Here is a 22590-nt window from a genome sequence, read left to right on the forward strand (position 1 = left end):
ATAACATGACTCAGTTGGCCCTTCCCATCTTTAATTTCCCCTATTCTAAAATCCCTCTTAAAGCACATGCAGTTTCCTTAATAGCCTTTTGCAAGGGACTTTTGAAAAGCCCAGGTAAGTTATAGCAAGTGGTTTTCCCTTACGCACTACTTTGTGGACACACAAAAAATTCTAACAAACTGGAGAGGCAGGATCTTCCTGTACAGAAACCATACTAGTTTTTCCCCATTAAAACACAATTTCCTTCGTGTTTTGTAATTCTACCTTTAATAATTGTTTCAACCAATTCACCTTACCGTGAAGTAAGGCTCACTGGTCAGTTATTCCCATGATCTCTTCAGCTCCTTTTATCCAAGGCCAAACGTTTGCTACCCTCCAGCCCTGTGGTTTAATAGTTCACTTTAAGGAGAGATTAGCAGCAGAGTAACCTGTTGCTATTCATATGTTTGGTCCAGAAACTCTTCTTTAGATAGCTGAATATCTGACAGTGCCTCACCTTAATTATCTGAAAAAGCAGATATGTCTTCTGCAGTGAAGATCAATGTAAAGAAATCATTTAGCTTCCCTGGGATCTTCCTTAATTGCTCCATGGTAGTCCAAATCAACCTACCCCTTTTCTTGCATGCTGCCTATGAGTTATTTGTTTTTATGTCCTTCTCTCTTGACCTTTTTAATTTCCATCATAGATTTTATGCTCCTTCCAGCTGACCTGGTTTGGGCTGGATTTTCGCTTCTAAACTATGTCTGTTTGGCACACAAAACCTCCCGTTGCTATTTGACCATACCATTTTGTTTTCTTGCCTTCTCGCTTCCTTTTGCCTAGGAAGTATGCTACACCTCCTGAGAATCTGCACTGGTATAAAGACATTTATAGCGTGGGAAGACCAGCTCCAATAACAGATTTCACTTGCTGGAGCCGCCCAGCCTCCCAGCCATGAGAAGTACTTATTTAAATCCACTTTCAAGGGCAATTTAGCATCCCAATGAACTGTGAAGGCTGCATCACTGAATATAATAATAGTGCTTTGCTATACAAATGCTCTTTCCGTTTATGTTGATCTCCCCAAATATTTATCTATTAACTCAAATGGCTGTACATTGAGCTTACACCCATTTACATGCACTCCCCCTCATCCTCTCTTGCTGGAAGTTGCTCCTCTGCTTCCCATCCCTAAACCGATTACAGAGATTGCCTCTTTTGTCACAGCTGCACACATCTGCTCTTTACAATGACACCACTCAACCAGGTACCCCTAGAGACACCATTCCAGCACCCAATGGAGCGATGGCAGCTTTGTGCTAAAATTAGATAGATACCTTCCAAAAGCTGGTAATAGTTGCCAGCTCTTAAGGACCGGGGGTGTCCTTGAGGCCTAGTGACAGCCCTACAGTGACAGGTGGGAGACCTCAGCTCACTGCCAGGACAGCTGAAGGAAGTGGTGGTGGTGAAGGAGGGTTATGCTCCTTGAGTCAATCCAGAACAAGACTTCTGGCCAATTAATGAATAGTATTGTGGGGCTGTGCAAAGTAAAAGGGTGAGTAAGACTTCAGGGCCTACATGAATCACACCTCTAGCCCCTGCGGAAAATAAATCAGTATATTCCCACCCTCTAATATACTTCACAACTGCTGCCAAAGTCAACATCTCAACACTTCTATGAGTTTCTGCAGGTAGCCATATTCTCCCCTGTAGGTGATAAACATTTGAGTCAGCTCAGCTGCACTGCAGCTTGTTAACAAGACCTCCTGAGGCACCATTACTCTGCTGCCATCAGAAAGCAACATGCACTGTCACAGCAGAAGGGCCTGGGCTTTGTATTTTCCCCAAAGTGCACATTGTTCCTACATCTATCTAAAGCAGCCAAAATGTTTACTAAACACCTCACCTCACATTTTGAGACTCTTGTTGCAGGTTCCCCCACTCCCTCCTGAAATACAAAGCTGGCTAAAGAGAGAGGTATTGCAGGGACCCCTGGGGATTGCTATGAGAGTTAAAGGAAGAACAGTTATTTCTACTAAGGATTCTGATTTTCAGAAGTTAATTCTGTTATTTAATTTCCATCTGCCTAAAAGTGTCTCTACAGTGGGATGTGGGTGTGAGAAGGAGACAAATTATACATGACTAGGCTTGGCAAAATTCAATGTTTAGTTTTAATTGTTTTGACGGATTATATCAATGCGTATTTTTTTCAGATTTTTATTGATCTACATATTGAAAACTACTCCTGATACAGAGATGTGTTAGGCAGTGGAATAATCTACAAAAATGGTCAAAACCCTAGCCTTTGAGTCATTTAAAAGTACACCAGAGAAAGTTCTTGCGATTACTACTATAAGTGGCCATCCTACAGGCGGGGAAGGGTGGACTGTGTGAGAGTAGGCCTTTTCTACAATGTTATGAATACTTTGCACAGGGCAGGAGGGGGGGTTGTCAGTCATTTTTCATATCAACCCCTGAAAAGAGTTAAGTGATTTTACAGACAGCAAGTCTTTATCAGTAGATAAAATTAATCAATATAACATAGTGGCATACATGACCATGTTCCAAAAGATACCTGAATCTGGATCCCAGTCCTGGCCTCTTGCTGGGAGTAATGCAGAGGCATTGCATTCAGCCTATGAGAAGAATGCATTTCAAGTGACTCAGCAGCAACCTCTCCCATTGATTAAAGTGTGGCACTGTTTGGTACCAAAGAGGGAGAGATGGGATCAGGGTGGGGAGGAGAGGAGAGAGTGATCTGCTTGACACACCCGGGAAATAGTTCTGGGCTAGTCCTGGATCCTGCTGCAACAGAAACGTGGAATCAGTTTGTGGAATGCAGCTGGTACGAAGGTGGCTGTTTTAACAAGTGGTCTGTAGAAAAGGCTCCTGGAGCCCTCCATTAACATTCCATGCTTTGCTCTTCTCCTGGCAGGATCAACCCCTGTTCAGTAAACAGACTCCAAGCATGAGGAGGCTGAGTGCAAAAGCAAAGCACAAATATAAGATAAACCAGGTAGGAAAACCCAGGTTGGGTTCAGGCAATGAGCAATAATACCCCTGGTCTTTGGATCCTTTTCCCTCTCCTTGTGCTTGGGACAGTCTCCTTCTTCTCACTCAGATCCCTTTCTCAACAGAGGCTTTCAAAACGTCTTTCAAAATGACCTCTGCAAGGTTCCTATCTCAACCTCAGAACAGCACTCCATACCCTCTGTCAAAACGTTGTTCTGCAAATAACCAACCATAGGGCTCATTCTGAGCGAAGAGCTCTCCAGGCAGGAGGAGAAATCGTTACTCAGGCAGCTTATTTCAGCTTCCCTGCTCCAGAACCAAACACAGCTTCAACAACTAGCCTGGAAGAGAGATTCTGATTTCAGGTCGGAGGAGACCATCCTACCACCCACCTGGTTAAATCAACGTCATCCCTTTAACAGAGGGGCCCTCAATAATGTTGACAGAGAGATGGAGTTGCTTATTTAACAGGTGCTACAAGCACATTATAGCTCTTATCTCCTGTAAGTGGACCCTCAATGGACAAACAGGATGTATAGAGAGGGATGGGTACTAAACGTACCTTCCCTACCAGCATATTTCCATTTCTGTGAGCTTCCTCATATTACAATGGGACACTAGGAAATGATCTATGAATGCTTTGTCATGGATGGTTTGGGAATTCTCTATGGAAAAATCTCTATGAAAGATCCCAGACAACGTTCTTCCAAATGTATCACTGGCTTCTGTGCTGCCCTCATCGTCACAGATAGCAAACCTGGCAGAAAGGTCTCCCCCTTTCAGTGACCTTACCCCAGTTAGTCCCCATAGCTCCTCCTCTCACATGTACCTGTTCAGCGCCATGGTAACGGTTGCTCCTTGTTGCATCTCTTGAGATGCTGCCACTGCTGCTTCTGCCAGCGATGCCACCGCCTGCGTGGCCTCCGAAGCCTGCGTCGTCTGGATAGTCATCTCACCCCCCTGTAGCGTTGCCCAGTTCTGCTCCACCTAGTTGGGTGAAGAGAGAAAGAGAAAAGTTCAGCTTCCCTGAACACTTTCCCACAGCTGGGTGGCTACTTTTTAAAAGGAGGAAGTCAAACACTTTCAAGATGTCTCTGAAAAATCCTACATGCTTTGATTCTTCTGTACAAAGCATCCTGAAAGCACCTCTGTTGGAAAAAGAGGTCCCTTGGGAGCAATTTAGAAACCTAGCTACAGGGAACATTTTGGAAACCATCCAATCACTTCTCATTCACTATCAAGGTGTTGACTCCCGATCGACCCATGATGCCAGCCTCCATCGCCTACCTGTGAACTTTCAAACACATGCATTCGTGATTTCTCCCGTACTGCCCCTCTAAAGACATAGAAACTACCTCATTACCCTCCAAATCCCTCCTTTGCTGTGATGCCTACAGATGATGTACCTACTATTTTTAAATTATTTGTATGCCCGAAGTGTCTAGGATCCCTAGTCATGGACCGGGACACCATCGTTCCAGGTGCTATATAAACACAGAACAAAATGTGGTCTCATTATTTTCTTGTACTTCCTCATTTGTCTGCCCATATCCATCTGTTTTCTCCTGTATTATACTTAGAGTGTAAGCTCTTTGGGACTGTCTTTTTGTTCTGTGTTTACACAGTGCTGAGGACAATGGGGTCTGGTCCAGGACTAGGGATCTTATGAAGAATACAAATAATAAATAATAGTCACATTTGGAAACAGTTCTGTTCATGTCTTTTAATTATTTCAATCTCTCTCTCTCTCTTAACTAAGGACATGTACATGCATACAGGTTCTTGTGCTTGCCACCGAGTTCACCTTCTCCTAGCTGATCATTCTCCACCCCACTCTATACTCCTCCAATTGGGACCTCATGTGTATCAATGACTGTGTGGTCACAAACAGGATGTGAGCATCAGGAACAAAAGATCATCGAATCAGAGGATGAAGGTTCTTCAACCTTCAAAGACCTGTGGACCATTTTATAAGAGAAAATTCCTCTCACAGACTCATCCCTGGTCCCAACTGCGTAAGTCCCTTTATTGGCTGCTGCTCAAATGTTTCATTCAACGGATCATCAGGAAGGGCACCACAGACCATTGTTACGGTATATGGAAAGAGAAGATGTCTACTAGATCGAACCCAATCCATCCCACCGAGGCAAGGTTTTTTCTTCCAGTCTGTAGTATCCTCTTACCCATTGTGCCAGAGGTGAGGGGCTAAAGCAGAGTCTCAGGTCATTATCTATATACAATATATATGTCAGCAAGCTCTCTAGCCATTGTCAGTTGTCATTTCCCTTGAGGGATCACATCTGAGCAAGAGTTCAATGAGAGATCTGTAGGACGACGGGGTGGCCACATGGATTAGTCCCAGGAGACAGTTCTATGCACAAAGGGTGGAGTGGAAGAAGGTGCAAAGATGATGCGGGGGTGATGGTGGTGTGGCCAGGGAACAAACAGATGATGATGGCTAGTGCTTCTGGTGGAGTAGCAAGAGCTGCTTGATCAGATTCCAAAACAGGCACAGAGAGAAGACCCTGAAGGTGATACGAAGAAGCTTGAATTTGATGTCGTGGAGAAAGGAAGGTCCGTGGAAGTATTCAATGTGGCAGGGGAGAAGTGAGGTGTTCAGGTAACAAGGAAGCAAGCGCAAGCTAATTTTAACAGCTGTGTTTTGTGTGGCCCTGCATCACTCATCCTTCCAGTCATCGGGGAAGCCAGAGGAGAAGTGGTTACAGTACCAGGAAGGGATGGCTGAAAGTTTAACGTCCTTATACAGAGGCAAAAAAGGGCTGGGTCTTAGAAATGGTTTGGGAGAAGCCGCAGCAAGATTTGTGCATCACCCCGAGAGGTGTGGGGCAAGGGAGAGGGAGGAGTCAGAGAGGAGTTCACCCCAGGCGGCAGGGCTGGTGGCCGGGAGGAAGAGGGCATTACCAGCGAAGAAAGGGAGGGAAAACAAAAGTGTTCAGTTCTGGTCACATCAAGCTCAAGTTGATGCTCAGACATATGGAAAGAGAGGTCATAAACCAGGTTGAGGCGAGGGACTGGATGTAGGGAGTTCGGTCAGCAGCAGATGGTGAGAAGAGTTGTGAGAAGGTGTAAAGATGACAGGAGAAGCCAAGAGAGCAGATGAGGGGTGCAGAGAGAGAGAGAGAATAAGAACAGGCTAAAGATGGAGCCCTATGAGACCCTAACAGAAAAGGGGAGAGGGAAGAATCACCATCCCCACCGAAGAAACAACTAGAGGATGTGGGAGGAGAAGCAGAACAGGATGGAGTCACAAAAGCTGAAGGTAGATTTCAAGGAGATGAACGAGTGAGCCAAAAAGCAGCCGTAGTTGAGGAGGACGAGGATGAGGATGGAGTAGATATTTGGCCAGAAAGATGCCATTAGATATCTGTGTGAGAGAATAGTTTCATGGCAGAGGATCAAGGGTGGAGATGGAGGAACTCGAAGGCAACGGTTGTAGACTGTATTTGAGTTTGAAGGTGAAAGGAAGATGAGGTATAAGTTAGAGAGGCAGATGGTGTCAAGGATTTTTTCTTTTTTAGGCGTGAAGAGACCAGAATGGGCTTGTATTGTGAGGGAAGGAAGCTAGATGAGAATTAGAAGAGGAGGGTAAGGACGAGGCAGGAGGGAGAGATTAGATGAAATCAGGTAAGAAACCCGTGTGTTGGTAATGGAGAGGAGGAGCGTGTACTGGGGATGAGAGGAAGGTAGCGTTGGGTCTCATCAAACTTCTCTTCGAAAAAGTCAGCAGCATCTTATGTTGGAGGGCACAGGAGAGGGAATAGAAGGCGGCAAATGATCAGCTGCAATTGCTGACCTCTGAGTTAGCAAAGCAGGAAAAAGTAATGAAGCTTGACCAGGAAGAGTGGAGAACCGAAGGAGGAGAGAATAAATCTGTAGCGAAGGAAGCCTGCATGGCAGCGAGACTTTTTACAGGGTGTTCATGGGCAGCGGCACAGAAATGGACGAGGCAGATGGTGGGCATGAACACGGGTTGGAAGTTGTTGGAACAGACTTTACTGTGAGTGAGAGGTGCAAAGGAGTGGAGGAGTGAGAGAGAGTGGAGTGGGGGGATTCAGCTGAGTCAACAAAAGATAGGGGGAAGAGAGAGGGAGAAGCTGAAAGTGGTAGAAGTGTCATTGACATCAGTGGACTGTAGGTCATGGCTGGGCTGCGGGGGAGAGGCAGGAGACAAGTGTGCAGTGTTGAAGGAGATGAAGTGATGGTCCAAGAAAGGGGGAACTTGATGATGAAAAGCTCAGAGCAGAAGCAGTGTGTGGTGAAGAGGTCAAGGGAGTGGCCATTTTGGTGAACTGGAACACTGATCCGCGGTGAAGGTTACACAAAGGGGAGAGAGAACGACAAGGGAAGTGGCTACGGATCAGGTGGGGCATCAATGCAGAAGCAGAGGTCACCGAAAATGAGGTAGAAGAAATTGCAATGAGAGAGCGCGACAGCCAGGAGTCAAAATGGGAGAGGAAGGAGGATGAGAGGGAGTCAGGAGGATGGTAGAGAAGAAAAAAAGAGGAGACGAGCCAGAGGGATTGTTGGTCTCAGGGAGCGTGGTGGCAAGGAGGGAGAGAGAAGCATAATACTCTCACCATTTCCTCTAGGCACACCAAGGGACAAGGTGTGTGCAAGAAGTGAGAAGCGTGCATGAGAAAGTGGCTACAGAGGCAGCATTGGGAGTGGAGGGGTGTGTGTAATCCAGGTTTCTTTAAGTGCCCAGAGACCAAGCGAGCGAGAGATGAAGAGACTGTGGATGACAGAGATCTTCTTTTTGAGACAGAACAGGAATTCCAGAAGGAAGGAGCAGGGTCAAGGTAGATCACGTTGTCCTGCCTACCAGCCTTGACAAAGAAAAATGCTAATATCTCCAGACACTGACAGTAACTTCCGGAAAGGGAGAAAGGTTTCTGCCACATCAGCCAGGACAGGAATGGAGTGTGAAGTGCTAGCATGGACTGGGAGGGGAACCCCAGGTAAGAACACAGACACTTGGATTACAAGAGGTCCACCACCAAACTACAGTTTGTCTACATGAAAAAAGTTTTACCTGTTTAATAAATCGGTTACAACTTTGTGTTGACAAGGGTGAGATTTTCAAAGACAAGCTTCTAACTCTTATGGAAAGGCAATGAAGTTTGGCATCTAATGGCCATTTGTGCATTTGAAAATCTTCCCCAAGGCCTAAAGATAAAGATAACAGGTCCTAAAAACCCTCTAGTGAATATGAAGTACTTTTCAAGGCCAGAGCCCCAAACAAACAGCTTGCTTCTATTCGTTTTTTCAGCTACAAATGCTCTTTAATACAGAACAAAGCTGTTTTGTGCTGCCACCTATTGCCATGAAAACCTTATCCTTACGGAGCAGAATAGGTGGACCATTCCACTCCAACACAAGGATGGTACTTCATCCGGAAACCTAGGCACGTGTCCAAAAGGGAGGACAACAACTTGCAGTGAAACAGCAGTCTCTTTGACTTAAGGGGGGAGGGGGGGAGTTGGGGGCAGAGGGAACCGAGGAAGGCAATTCCAGTACCTTTCTGAGTTACAGGGATGGTCTTTATACAAAATGCATTTTGTTTCTCAATTTAAGAAAATTATGTAGGTTGTTTGGGGTTTTTTTTGCACTGTAAATTTAAGTGCTTCCTCTTTAAAAGTTTGGGTTTGACATGATCAAGCCCTCAGTGGGAAATGCAGCTTTGCCAACTTTGAAAAATCAGGTTGACAAATATATAAATGAGTAAAAACGAATGTACTGTACTGTACAGTACTTTCCTTAACATTTATACAACTGTGCATTTATACATTGCCCTTTATCAGAGGAAAGTGCAAGCCAATTACACATTAAGTCAGTCTCAATAACCCTTGGAGGTGCTGCAGAGAAAATGTTCCCATTGTACCCATAGGGAAATTGAGGCAAAAAGAAGTTAAGTGGCTTGCCCAAGGCCACACTGCATTCTGTTCCTGGCTCTGACTCAGAAAGTCCTAAACCTTAATCCCCCTGCCGTAACCACATGACTGGTGCTCTCGGCTCAAGGGTTATCCAGACAAGCACATGAATGAGTATGTCTGGAGAGCTGCATACAGAATACATACATCTGCTATTATTCCAATGGACACTATGACTGAGATTTACATGTACAAAACTTAGGAAATTCAGCACTTACGGTCTCCTAGTAATTGTGCGTGCATACACACACCCCAAGTCACAATTACCACAACATTGCACTTTCTGACTTTGACCCATGTAAAATATCAACGACAATGTTGCATTGATATTGATTTCAGCTTTTAACATGACAGCGTGTGGCACTAGGCTTTTGCACTCCCAGTAAACACTTAAGTGTGAAAAATGCAAGTGTGTCAGCAATGTCCATTAGATACACACAACCACAGGGTGTGCTACATACTTGAGAAACAAACACGACCCACACATCCTTACCTCTCCATCAGTTACCGCGGAATAATTGACTTGTGCAACGGTAACTGTGGTAGGCAACTCGGAGGCATCGGCCAGAGTGGCAACTGTAGCACCTGTACCAACCTGCAAAATACCACCATAAAACAGTAGTCAAAATGCAGCTCCTACCATCATTGTTCCCCTCAGGAATCCATAGTTACATCTCAGCTAAAGGGACACCCAAGTACATTAGACCCCACATCACCTAAAGGGAAAACTGAAGAACAGAGCGTCCCGCACTTATCACTATTAATGCCCAGCACTTACCATACATAGGGCTATTGCTTTTCAAAGCATTTTACAAACATGAATTCATCCTTAGCAGCCCTGTAAGGTATACCCCCATTTAACAGATGGGAAAACAGAGGCAAAGGGGTTTATAGCCTGCTTCTAAGAAGCACTGAGTGCTCAAACCCCCAAAGAGATGAATGGGAGCGTGGGTGCTCAGCATCTTGAAAAGGAGACCATAGGTGAGCAGTGAAAGCCAAAGAGAGAGTCTGCAGCAGCAAGCTGGGCCAACTCGCTGCAGCTCAGAGAGCAAATCTTTCCGTGTGTGTGGGGGGGGGGGGGGGGATGGGGGGGGGAGGATGGGGCGGGCATAACCCTGTAGAGCAGATGCAGCCTGCAGTGACAGAAGGGGTTTTCCTGTCACTGTAGGAACACCATCTCCCCAGGTGATGGTAGCTAGATCAACGGAAGCATTCTTCTGTTGACCTAAACTGCATCTACACCAGAGGTTAGGATGGCATAGCTACAGCACTCAGGGGTGTGGATTTTTCACACCCCTGACAGCCGCAGCTATGCCAACCTAAGTTTTAGGTGCAGACCAAGCCTAAGCTTTCGTTTAAAAATACTCCAATCCCTAGTCCTCACAGCTGTGAGCATAGCCATCAAAACATGAAACAAGCATCAACCAATGCAGTGATGTGTACCTGCAGACAGCTTGAAACAACAGCACTGAGAGGTGTTTGCAGTTGTGTGCGTTTTGCTTTAAGACTCTTATATAATAAAGACATGCACAATTTACTGTAAATGGCATCTTGTTTCAACATCTCAAGTGGGTGGAGTTGGTTTAAGCATGGGTGGTGGGTACCACTACTTCAAGTACTATGAACACTGCCTAAACTCCTAAAGCATTGTGCAGAAAATCCGGTCTTGTTTTTATTGCAGGGGTCAGATAGCCGTATGTGCAATGATACTCCGGAAAAGTTGTTTGCTGGAGAGGAGACATGTGTAATACAATATCTGGAGTCAGCATGAAAGAAGCAGTCTATGCCTCAGTTCCCTCTCTGTAAAATGGACATAACCAGGGTGTTATAAGGATGAATGTATTGCTCTTTCCATTGTGAGATTAACTCACATACGATGGTAATGGAGGCCACATAAGTACCTAAGATAGACAGACCTGAGATTCCTGAAACATACAGGTTAAGCCAACAGCCAAAGGTGTATAGTTAAAAACTTCTGCCAGACATGGCCACTTAATACAGTGTGTGTGAAGGGACAAGTGGGCTCTGCTCACCTGGATAAGGGAGACAGTGCCATCAGGGTTACTGAAGGTCTGTACGACCGTCTGTGATGGGACCAGATGCGCTATACTATGCGTAGCTGCGGTCTGCTGCTGTGTCTGTTGATCCTCAAAGGCATAGAGTAGGTCTTCACGCCCATGCTGTTTGTAGCAGTTCTTCACAATAGTCCGCAATGCCTGGGTCCAGGACACCTAACAGGGAAAAAGAAAATAGTAACATTAAAAGAACAGTGCAAAGCAGCATTTCCATTCAGCAATTCCCCCTGCATTCATTCTCCTGGGATCTGAACCATATAAATCTTTAGTTGGCTTTTTTCAGGGCTATTTTTTAATCAATTTTTTTTTTCAAAATAAAAACAAAATCCTCCCAGAAAACACCCAGCCCCCTCCATACCTCCAAGCCCCACGGTTCATGAGCCACCCTACAGAAGCAAGCCAGCATGTGTATAGCCTGCATCCACGTGCCACTTTACAGAACAAGTCTGTATGACCATGGGATGGAGGAAATCTCTCTAGTGAAATGGGTCTGTTTCAAACTGTCAGGGAGCTTAACTAGGAGTGAAAAAAACAAAACCTTTAAAAAAAGATGATCAAGCAAAGGGTGGCCTCTGATACCATAAATCCTGGCTCAACCAGGCCGCCCCCGGCAAGGGACAGCTGCAATCTGTGCAAGGATTTGATCCTGAGATTCACAACATTTGTAATGTCCCTTTGTGATGGTTGGGTAGACAGGTATCTCCCACTCCTCCTTAGCTCCCTGCAACATCCTGACATAGTTGACGTGTCCCTTTTTCTGTCTGCACTCTCTCATCCTTTTCACATTTCCTCTTTCTCCCCACTCACCCCTGACTGCCCCACCATCCCTGTTCTCTCACTTAAAGGAAGGGCACACATTGCTCTGCTTGGTGAGGTGGGGTGACAACCTCTGGTTGCTCTCTGTGGGCCTGGGATGTGTGCTGTCTAGCAGCTGAACTGCGTGTTTGGGAGAACAGAGACACAGCTTGGGCCAGCGAGCCACTTCTTAAGCTTGTATTCATGAGCTGCTACTGTGGCCAAATGGATTAGGAGTTGCCCCCAACTCCTGTGGTGGGTAAGGAGAAGAGAGGCAAGGTTAAAAATTCCAGAGTGCAAACTAGCAATAGGGAGTCAGAGTGGATCCAGGATTACGCCTCTTTCACCACCTTCACTGCTCTCCTCTGCCCGCTGCACCCCTTGGATTAAGCTGGGGGTCAACCCTCCAGGGTGGGAACAAAGGGGCAGATGGATGGTTGTCATGTGGAACTGGGGGACATCCAGTCAAGATATGGAAATGGGGAGGAAGAGCTATCCCATATGATTTGGGCACAAACTTTTAAACATGGCATGGAACCAGGGAAGTTTATGACCTACCTGTTCTTTCCGTCACACAAGAGGGAGGCTCATAACATCACAACCCACTCCCAAACTCCAGTGACTGCCCTGAAGGGTTAGTAACAATACAACACACACCCTCTGTTTCTGCTCCTCTGTACGGACGTCACTGCGAACGTTTGCCCATGGAATATCCTCAGGCCACCAAATGGGTTTGCAGCTTTCCTTCCCCCAGCCCGGCTTCCCACGACCTGTTGAGTACTTCAGCATTTCGGGGATGAATGCTCGCAACTGTGCCTGAAACCAACAGCACAAGAGGGTTAAAACTGGAAATCCCACTTTCTTTGGGGGGTTTAAAGTTAGTTTTATAAATTACTAGGTTGGGTTTTCACCTGGAAATGATCAGACTAAAACTACTCACTGGAACAGCCCTGAGCACACCTGAAAGCATGTGATGAATCCCTCTTCACCTCATCCCCAGTCAGAGTTGAAAAACAGCTCACTGTTAGGTCGTGGGACAGCGACAGACGTAAGTCAGCCAATTAGAATAATAAAAGTAACACACCCTATATTACTGCAACGTTAAGGTTCATATACTACAGTGATGAGAACCAGCCAGCCCAGTTAAAATCCGCGAGGAAATGCAAAGCTAATGCTCTAACAGCAACTTGAATGTAGCTGTTCTGCATATCTTGTATGGTATACATTGTACAGGGGTGTCACAAAGACAGCAGGGATTCAACAAGCCCTGCTATCAAATACCACCCATAGGAGAAGTCACAGCAGGAACAGGAGGCATTCCCCCATTGCTAGAACTGCTGGACAGCTCTGTGTAAGAAGGTTCTTTTTTTTCATGCTCCATCTGAAAAAAAATAATCATCTCTGAATGATTTTCCATAAGAAAACATCTTTTGTCAAAGAAAGAGAGGAGGAGATGTGTCAGGCTGATGTTTTCGAGAACATTATGGGAAAGGGTAAAGAGTGGGATGATGATGTTTCAGCTGAGACAAAAGCATTACTATCACGAGAAAATATTTTGAGAGAGATTTGCAGACCAGAAAACACCACAAAGACATATTAACAAGAACATGACTTACTACTAGCATTATCATGAATTCTGCACATCTAGCAGTATGTTTTTAGATCATATTAATTATTATGATTTATATTACCACTGTAGGACCTAGACCCCACTGTGCAGGGTGCTATACAAACACAGAACAAAAAGACAGTCCCTACCCCAGAGAGCTTGCAATCTAAGTAATGCTGATCACTGTGACACCCAAGTGTCAGATGTTTCTCAGAGAAACAGGCTAATTTAAGACTAGAACATTCTTCCTCCCTCTTCCCCTCACCCCACATAACCTTGGGTGACTCTGGTGGCAAACCATTTGAACTTCGCTCTCACAGTTGCCACCAGAATTCCTGGATGCAACTAGTCTTGTATTACCTGGGGGCTGATGATCCTGCAGCACCAACCCCAAGAGCCTGCAGTACTAGGAAGCTCAGGGAAGAGGAATCATTTGCTGCTGGTTACAGTCATGACAAGAATTCCAATTAGCAACAGAGACATTGTTTACCCCACTAGACAACTATCAAGTAGTTCCAATTCTCTGTCACAAGAGCATGGGCCTCTTCCAAATGCGCTGCTGCCTGCATGACCTCAGACACACCAGTCTATGTATTAGGCACCTCAGCATCAAACTGCAAGCTAACAGGAGGGAACATGTTTGCAAGTCAGCTGACCTGTAAGTTCCCTTTTCAGGGTATTTTAAGCAACTGCATCTCAAAGTTGCTTGTAACTGCATCCTAAACCCTTCAAACAACATCCTGCACCAACACCAGAGAGAGGGGAGTACTTCAGACTGACAGGACACTGTGAAAGGAAGGTGACTTACCTTACTGTAATGGAGTTCTTCGAGATGTACGTTCCCTATGAGTATTCACTGTGGATGTGCATGCACTCCAAGGACCTGAGACCAGAAGATTATTCTCTAACAGCGTCTGTTGCGCCGCGCCTGCACCCTGAACCTCCTCATACTCCGAAGCAAAGGCATACGGGATGGCGGGGACAGACTGCCTCTCCAGTTCCAACTCTACCGCAAATCAACTCAGAAGGATCCGAAGCAGAGGGGAAGGAGGGGGGTCATGGAGTACCCATGGGGACCAAACATCTTGAAGAACTTCAGTCACCATAAGGTAAGTAACATTCCTTTCTTTGCGTGCTTGTCCTCACAAGTATTCGCCATGGGTGATTCACAAGAAGTGCTCATGGAGAAGGAAGGTGCAAGGGACCCATGCTGCACCATTGATCCCAGGACCACTGTGCCAAAGGATGCATCTGCTGAAGAAGCCTGGGCATAGTGCCTAGTAAAGGTGTGCAAAGAGCCCCATTGTCACCACTCTACAGATTTGTACCAGAGGTATGCCTTGAAGAGAAACTACAGAGGCAGCATGTGCTCTAGTCGAGTGTGCCCTCACACCCTGAGGAGGAGTTTCCATCAGTTCATAACATAGCAGAATGCAGCCTGAAATCCATTTTGAGAGCCTGTGTGATCAAATTGCCTCCCCTTTCATCTGCTCATTGAAGGAGATGAATTGTTTCTGGGATTTTTGAAAGGGCTTCGTCCTCTGCAGGTAGAAAGCCAAAGCTCTATGAACATCCAGAGAATGAAGTGTCCTGTCCTCCTTGGTGGCATGAGATTTTGGGTAGAATACCGGTATAGGGATAGACAGATTAAGATGGAATTCAGAGGGAACTTTTGGGATGGGTTTGGGATGTAACCTTAGGGACATTTTATGCTTATGGAATACTGTGTAAGGAGGGCCTACATAAGAGCTGCAAACTTCCCTTCTCTCCTAGTGGAAGTGATTGCCATTAGAAAGGCTACTTTGATGGATCGATGGAGAAGGATGCAGGATGCCAAGAACTTAAGTGGCGGATTCATAAATGTTGACAGCACTAAATTAAAGGTCCCAATTAGGAGTTGGCACCAATACTGGAGGAAAGGTTCTGACAAGACCTCTCAGAAATTTCACGTTTGTAGGATGGGTGAATATTCAGCAGTTCCCTAAGAGAGGATGGAAAGAGTTGGCTGTTGTGTGTGTACCTGGCAGCAATTTAATGGACAAACCTGAAGACTTTAGGAAGAGATGGTCCAAGATGATAGGAATGTAAGAGTCCAATGGAGGTATCTGGCAGCGTTAGCACCAGATGGAGAATCTCTTTCATTTGGCAGCACAGAATTTTCTTGCGGAAGCCTTTCTGCTGTTGCTGAGGATGAACTGGACTTCCTTGGAGCACGACCTCTCTCATTGCCCATCCAAATACCAGGTTGTGAGGTGGAGAGAAGCTGGGCTGGGATAGACGGTGTTGCTTTTGTCTCAAGTCAGAAGGTTTGGCAACTATTTTAAGTGGATACATGGGTGTGTGGACATCTGGAGGATTCTGATGAACCAAAACTGTCTCACTCACCAAGGAGCCAATATGATCCACTGCCCATTTGTCCTGCTTTACCTTGTTCAGGACTCGTGGTTAGAGTGGGATGGATGGGAAAGTATACCTTAATGGCACTGACCACGTAACGAGAAATGCGTCTCCTCTGGAATTGTGCCCTTGAGCAGCAACGGAGTCCCAAGCTGGACACTTCTTGTTTACCTGGGGTACAAAGAGGTCCCTGCCTAGAGAGTCCTGCTGCTGGAAGATGTTCTGTACCACTGAGTTTTGCTGTTCCCACTTGTGGCATCTGTGGAAGTGACTACCGAGGCTGTTTACTAAGGTGTTCATTATTCCAGGAAGGTGCACTGTTGAAAGTGAGAGATATGATGTCAGATACTCCAATTCTGGAGCTTGACTGCCTTTATGTAAAGAGGGGCGGATCCTGCTCCTCCCTACTTCTTTATGTAGAACACCATCGTCATGATGTTCAACGTGACTGGAACGTGATGGAAATGTATGAATGGCGGAAACCTTTGCAAGTCTTGTGCACGCTCAAAGTTCAAGCAGATTGCCACTTGGTTGTCCATGTATATTCTCCAACCCAGTAATGAAGGGTACATAAGTAGCTTCTTTGTGGGTGGAAGGGGAATGAAGGGAACCCCTACACACAGATATCTTGTTTTCTCACCAGGCAAGAGAAGACAGAAAGCTCTGAGGGAACGTGACACACTTGTCTGTTCAGAGCTTAAACCATGTGTAGTCACACCTGAAGGCGATGACTATGGAGCCTTGTGAAGGATGTTACATAGGTGCAGGCGGCCCTGTGGCCTAGAAGAACCAGAGAGGAGCGAGCTGTCAGCTGGGGGCTCAGTTGGAGTTGGGCAAGGTGGTCCCTGTTCTGAGGTAAGTAAGTTTTGACTGAAGTTGAATCCATAGTCACTTCAATATATTCTATAATCTGCTTTGGGGTTAAAGCGGACTTTTCTGGGCTCACATGAAGCCCTAAGGATTGTGCAAGACTGAGTATGAGCATCCTGTCAATTGAACTCCCTAAGATGGCCATCCCATGAGCAACAAGTTGTCAAGGTAGGTGGATGTTGGGTTGCAATGCAGGTCCATCACTGCCACTAAAAGCATCTTTGTGAGTGTTCTCAGGGCTGCCGAGAGACCAAAAGGACGGACTCTGCACTGGTAATGCTCTAGGCCCACCATCAAGGTTAGAAACCGCCTGTGAACCAGGTGAATGCCTAATGAAAACAGGCATCCTTTTAAATCAGGAACTGCAAACCAGTCACTTTTGTTGAGGGATGGGATTACAGAAGCCAAGATGGTCATCTTGAATCTCCAACAACCGAAGGAGACATTCAGTTGCCTGAGATCCAGGATGGGTCTCCATCCACCCTTCTTGGGAATGAGGAAGTATCTCAAACAGAAACCCTTCCCCCTGCGATGAGGGACTGGCTCTCCAGCTTCAGCTGAAGAAGCGAGTCTCTCCCTCCTGTCTGAGAAGCCTCTTGTGAGAGGCATCCGTGAAGAGGAATGTGTACATGATCTCCGAGACCTAAATTTCTGAAGTAATATGTTGCCAGGTTGCGAAGGAATAGAACAGGTGGCCACCAAAGTGAGTGGGGGGCGTCTGGCTGCGTGGAGATTGGTTGGCGGCTCTCAAATGTCCTGTCGAAACGGCTTCTTGGCAGGGGATGTGGATGAGGAGGAACCGATGGCAGGGCTTTCTGCCTGCTGTGCTGTAACCTCTGGAGTCTCCTGGGCAATGTTCCCTCTAATTTTTGACAGGCCGTGTGCGCAAAAAATTTCTTCTGTGCAAATTTTTGAAGCAGAGTTCAAATTTGTGCGCGATGAGGCAAATGTGCACAAGCGAGTAAAATGCTTATACATTTAAAAAGTTTTAATTTACAATTTGTGATAATAATAGTTTTACACGTTATTTTATAAATGTCATTTTTAAATACTTAGAAAAAGGAAATTTAACCATTCTTCATGAAGCAGAAGTTAGTTTTAAGCATTACACTTTATGATCCTTTTTATAGACAATCATGAGCATATATCAAGCACATATTTTTAATCATGATCATCATCAGTCCATAGGCTTCTGCCCGTTGGTGTCCACTTTCACCTTTCATTCTATACACGTCTGAAAAGATTTTGATAAACATATAATAAAGACAATTTAAGAAGTATGCCATTATATCAATTTACATGGGTTTTCAGATAGAGACATCATAAGTAAAAAAAGAAAAACAAGAGTTTGTGTTTTAAATTTAAAATTTTCCTAAAAAATATCAATAAATGATTATCAGCCAAGAATAAGATATGTAATTACAAATGCATTTTAATTTCCTTATTGGTCGAAATGTCAAAGAGTGCTAAACTAACCTTACTGTTTTTCCTGCGATCTTTTTAATTTGCCCATTCAATATAAACTCTGTCCAGATCTATCAGTCCTCCATCCAGCTGGTAACTCTTAATACACATCAGCATGTCCAAATGATCTACCTGTAAACGATTCCGTAGTTTGTTTTTTAGAGTGTTCATTAAGCTAAAGCCAAGCTCACAGTCTGCACTTGATGCTAGGAATGTTCCTCCAATATCCATCAACTTTGCAAGATCCTGAAACTGTTCATTCTGGTGAGCAAATGTCACCATATCTGGGAAACTTAAAACCAATTGGCTTTTGAGCCTTTCGGCTACTGCAAACTTGAAGTCATTCTACTGACTGACTATAACAATCTCTTCGGCAAGAAAGTCTTTGTATTTTGAACATAGGGATTTGACCTGATGAATTCCAAAATTGAAGTCACACGTAACTATTGCTGCACAATCAAAAGCGGACCACTCCTGGACTTCATCCTCTGGAATCCTGTCTGCCAAATGTGCACACAAGATGTTTATGAAAGTTATTATGGAATTGGTACCAATTTCATTATTTTCTTGAGAGCTCATATCTAAGAGAGACTTAACTTTGTCACTCCATAAGACTGAATCTCCAAGGTACTGTCTCCTGATCTTGTTCAGTTTACCTCAGACAAGGTGAAATGCTTCAAGAGGTTTAAGGCCCCGCTTCTGGAGCAGCGGGGATAGTGAAGCCAGCTCCAACAAAACATCATTCAAAACTTCTAATGTTATTCGATATTCCATGGTATTCAGCTTTTTGTGGCAGTATTTAGAAACTGGATTAGTATCTTTGTCTTGCTCAAAATATTCCAGAAGAGGATTATAGTTGAGAATAATTGCTTGAAGTGCAAAGTGTCTAGATAACCAGTGCACTTTATTGAGTGGGCTGAAAGCTACTGACTCACATTCAGAAGCATCCACTATTTCCTGAAATTTGCATTTTCTCCTGGATGACCGACAGAACACCATGTAGACAGTCCTCATTAGGGTTTCAATGTCTCTTATCAGCTTGACCTCTTTCCATGCATCGGAAATCCCCAAGTCTTCCCGGTGTACAACGCAATGTTGCTGGACTAAGTGTGGAATATCACGTTTCAGCTGAGCCGCCACACCTTACTTCTGAGTAGGGTCCTAGACTTCCTTCAGTGAGATCTGTAAAGCCACCACAATCCTCTTCAGGAGGTCCTGGAGCTGTTTATAATCCTCAGACAGCAAAGGTAAGGCTGGCACCACCACCTCCTCAGGAGACAAGAACAAGCCACCGGCGGAAGAGAGGGTTCTTGCTGGTTGGGCTGCTCCTGATCCTTACAGTGCTCCAGGGGCTGATACTCTTCCCCACAAAGTGATCTCTGCTGGCATTCTTGCTCCCATCTTCTGTAGCCAGGGGGTCTAAAGTAAGGATCCCAAGAACCCTAACAGGGACATGGTGTGGGGTCATATGGGTATGGAAGTTGTCCCAATAGGGTGCCACTCGTCCCAGGGCTGAAGATATGTCTTGTGGAGGTAACAGAGTGCAAATGAGGCTCTGGAACCCCTATCAGGGCTAATGGCACAACTCGGGACTGTCAGAATGACCGGTGCATCAATCCTGCCAGAGGAATACGAGTCATTGGAATCTATGGGCGAAGTGGACGGAACTGCCTGTCTAGTGGTGCCACAGCAAGTGGCTGGCATGCATGCATGAGTGGTACACTGTCGGTTCTGGCAGCTCGATACCACAGTGGAAGGGACCAGTGAGTGGCCAGTGTAGGTACCTCTCTGGAGATTACCGGATCTGAGAGTAGCGGTGACTCTGGGTTAGTATTAACCTCTAGGTTCCTCAAGAATAGCATAGCTGGGTCCAGAAGAGCAAGAGGGGCTTCTGTGCATAGATGGAGCCGACAGCACAGGCTTGGGTTGGAAGGTAGGTGTTGGTACCATTAAGTTCCTTCTCTGCTTGTGGTATGAAATCACTATCCTCTCCTCTCCTTCACTGATGATAGAGCTGGACCTGTCCCTCACTTAGGCAGCAGTCTATGGGCATGCCTGACTCTCGGTACAGCTGATACCCGCACACACTCCCCGGGAGATGCAGACACCTGTACCGGGGTACCGAGTCTCACCTGACTTAGAGGGGGTAGGGTAGGCAGAGGGTTAGACGGGGATTTCTCCCATTTCTCATGAGGGTGCTTTCCTTTACCCTCTTCCCATTCATGCATGCTAGAGTCTTTAGATCTGGACTTTTATGATCTGTGAAGTGATGGGTCCAGAGAGGTGCTAGTGGATGGATCCTGGCAACATATATGGGGGTCAGAAGCCACTGGGTCAAGCTTTGGCCTCATAGAAAGCTCCCCACATGCCTAAGCCGAAATTCTTGAGATTGTCATGTACAAGGTGGGAAGGAACAACAAATCTCACACTCAGATGGAATATGAGATTCTCCAAGGCAGTACAGGCAGGAGGAGTGGGGATCACTGACCAGGAAAACCCAGAGGCAGGCCACGTAGGACTTAAAGCCCAGGATTTGGGGCATAATGAGTAACCCAAACGGTGCAGATGAGCAAGAAGGAGGAACACCTCCTAACCCAAACACTAATCTAACTAGCTACACTGCTAAACTAACTACACTAAAATAAAACTATTTACAATAATCCCTGAATAGACAGCAGGAACACCAGCCAAGCTGCGGGCACTGTGGAATTCCATCTCAGACCACAAGTGGTAGAATGGAACTGGAGAGGTGGTCGGTCCGTGCCGCCCTTTATGCGCTTCGTTTGGAGCACAACACTGTGCAGGCGCAGACCAATGGACATTGCTAGTGAAGAATCTTCCGGTCTGAGGCACGTGCATCCACAGCGAATATCCCTCGGGACCAGCACTCAAAGTAGTGCCCTCCCCACAAATTCCGTATTAAGCCCAGGGCAATACATACCACCTGCATTTCTATAGCTACTTTCATCTCAAGGTGACTACCCCCAAGGTAGAAATGGGGAAAGTGAGGCCCAGAGAGGTTAAATGATTTGCTCAAGGTCACGCAGGGAGTCGCTAGCAGACACACCCAGGTCTCCTCCCTCCCACCCCAAGCCCTGCCCTCTAGAATGCTGCCTGCTGTGTGGCCTAACCTTTCTGTGCCACAGCCTCCCCATTGACAAAACAGGGGCCATGCCCATGCTGTGAAGTGTTCTGAGATGCTTGGGCAAGAAGCATTATCGCAACACTAATTATTAAAAAATCATGAGTGTGAATGGAATTTCGTTGTCAAAAGCTCCTTCCCCAAACTCCAAGCTGCAAGCTGTGCTCCTTGTTACCAGATGGAGTCATTACTGGTCCTCAGGAGTTCAGAGACTCAAGGCACTTGTTAAGGAGGGTTTGCCTCTAATCCGCCAGGGAAACAATCAACAGCAGCGGCACAGCATTATAACCTGCTCGAGCGCGAGGGCCTCTCTAATTAGCATCACAACAAGCACTGCCCCCCTCATCCCACCTGCTCACAAAAGCCTAAAATGGGCTACCGTTCTGAGATGCAGAGCCCCGTCTCGCCGAAGTGTGCAGCATCTGGGAGGGAATCAGCACAGTATGCTGAACTCGGAGCCCTCAGACCCTCACAAACCCCACCACCACCACACAAAAAGGGAAACCCTGGCAAAATCAAGTCACTTATAAAAATAAAGATTCATTCCGATCTCCTCAGTCCATCAGCTTGGAAAAGAGCTCGCGTGAGCGACAAGGCAAGGTCTGTACACGATACTGTTAGAAACGTTTATTGGGTGCCCTTAGCTAGGGCACCTGGGGTCTTCTAAGGACAAACAGTAAGATGAACCCTTAAAGATAATTAGTTAATCCTGATCTTAACTATCCTCAGCCTCCAAAAAACCAAGATGCACCCAACTGCAGAGACACAGAAACACTAGAAGCAACAGGGCAAAGTGCAAGATGCATCGAATAACAGCCAGGCCTGAACTCTGACAGTCTGCTAAGGGAAGCAGCTTCCAGAACAGAGCACCTTCTGTGAAGAACAGCCTTCCAAGGGCCCCCAGAAATTCCCTCTCGGGAGAACACCAGCCATCTGCAACAGCTGCAATGGGGCATAGGTGGATTAAGCCAAGTCTAGACAATTCATACTCTTGAATCGTACCTGAATGGTGAAGCAGGTGATTGCAGATGAAGCAGTAACCAGAGTGGAACACGGGGGTTCTGTGATCTCGTGTCCATCCTACCTAACACATGAGAGAGCTGCCTTCTGCAGCAGCAGATTTTAGACTGAATGATCCAATAATATTTTATCTGCAGCAGCAGATTAAAAAATGGGACATCGGCCAAGGTAGGTAGCAACAAATTCACCATAATGAATTGCCTTTTTACAAAGCTCATCTTGCCCTTCTGGAACCCCTCTTCAGGCCTCACCACTGCTGGCACTTCAGACAGGCC

At 45.9% G+C, this 22590-nt stretch overlaps 1 protein-coding gene across 4 annotated transcripts in view; it reads right to left on the minus strand.

Moving 5' to 3' along the window:
* NRF1 (nuclear respiratory factor 1) overlaps positions 1–22590 on the minus strand; it is a 106791-nt gene that overhangs the window by 36813 nt on the left and 47388 nt on the right. For all 4 annotated transcript variants that reach the window (XM_074942734.1, XM_074942731.1, XM_074942732.1 and 1 more), the window contains 4 exons: positions 12471–12629; positions 10977–11174; positions 9437–9538; positions 3822–3979 (listed from right to left, as the gene is read on the minus strand). In XM_074942734.1, the coding sequence (XP_074798835.1) occupies positions 3822–3979; positions 9437–9538; positions 10977–11174; positions 12471–12629 (617 nt within the window). The remainder of the gene's footprint in view (positions 1–3821; positions 3980–9436; positions 9539–10976; positions 11175–12470; positions 12630–22590) is intronic.

This window comes from Natator depressus, chromosome 1 (assembly GCF_965152275.1).
Source record: "Natator depressus isolate rNatDep1 chromosome 1, rNatDep2.hap1, whole genome shotgun sequence".
NCBI lineage: Eukaryota > Metazoa > Chordata > Testudines > Cheloniidae > Natator > Natator depressus.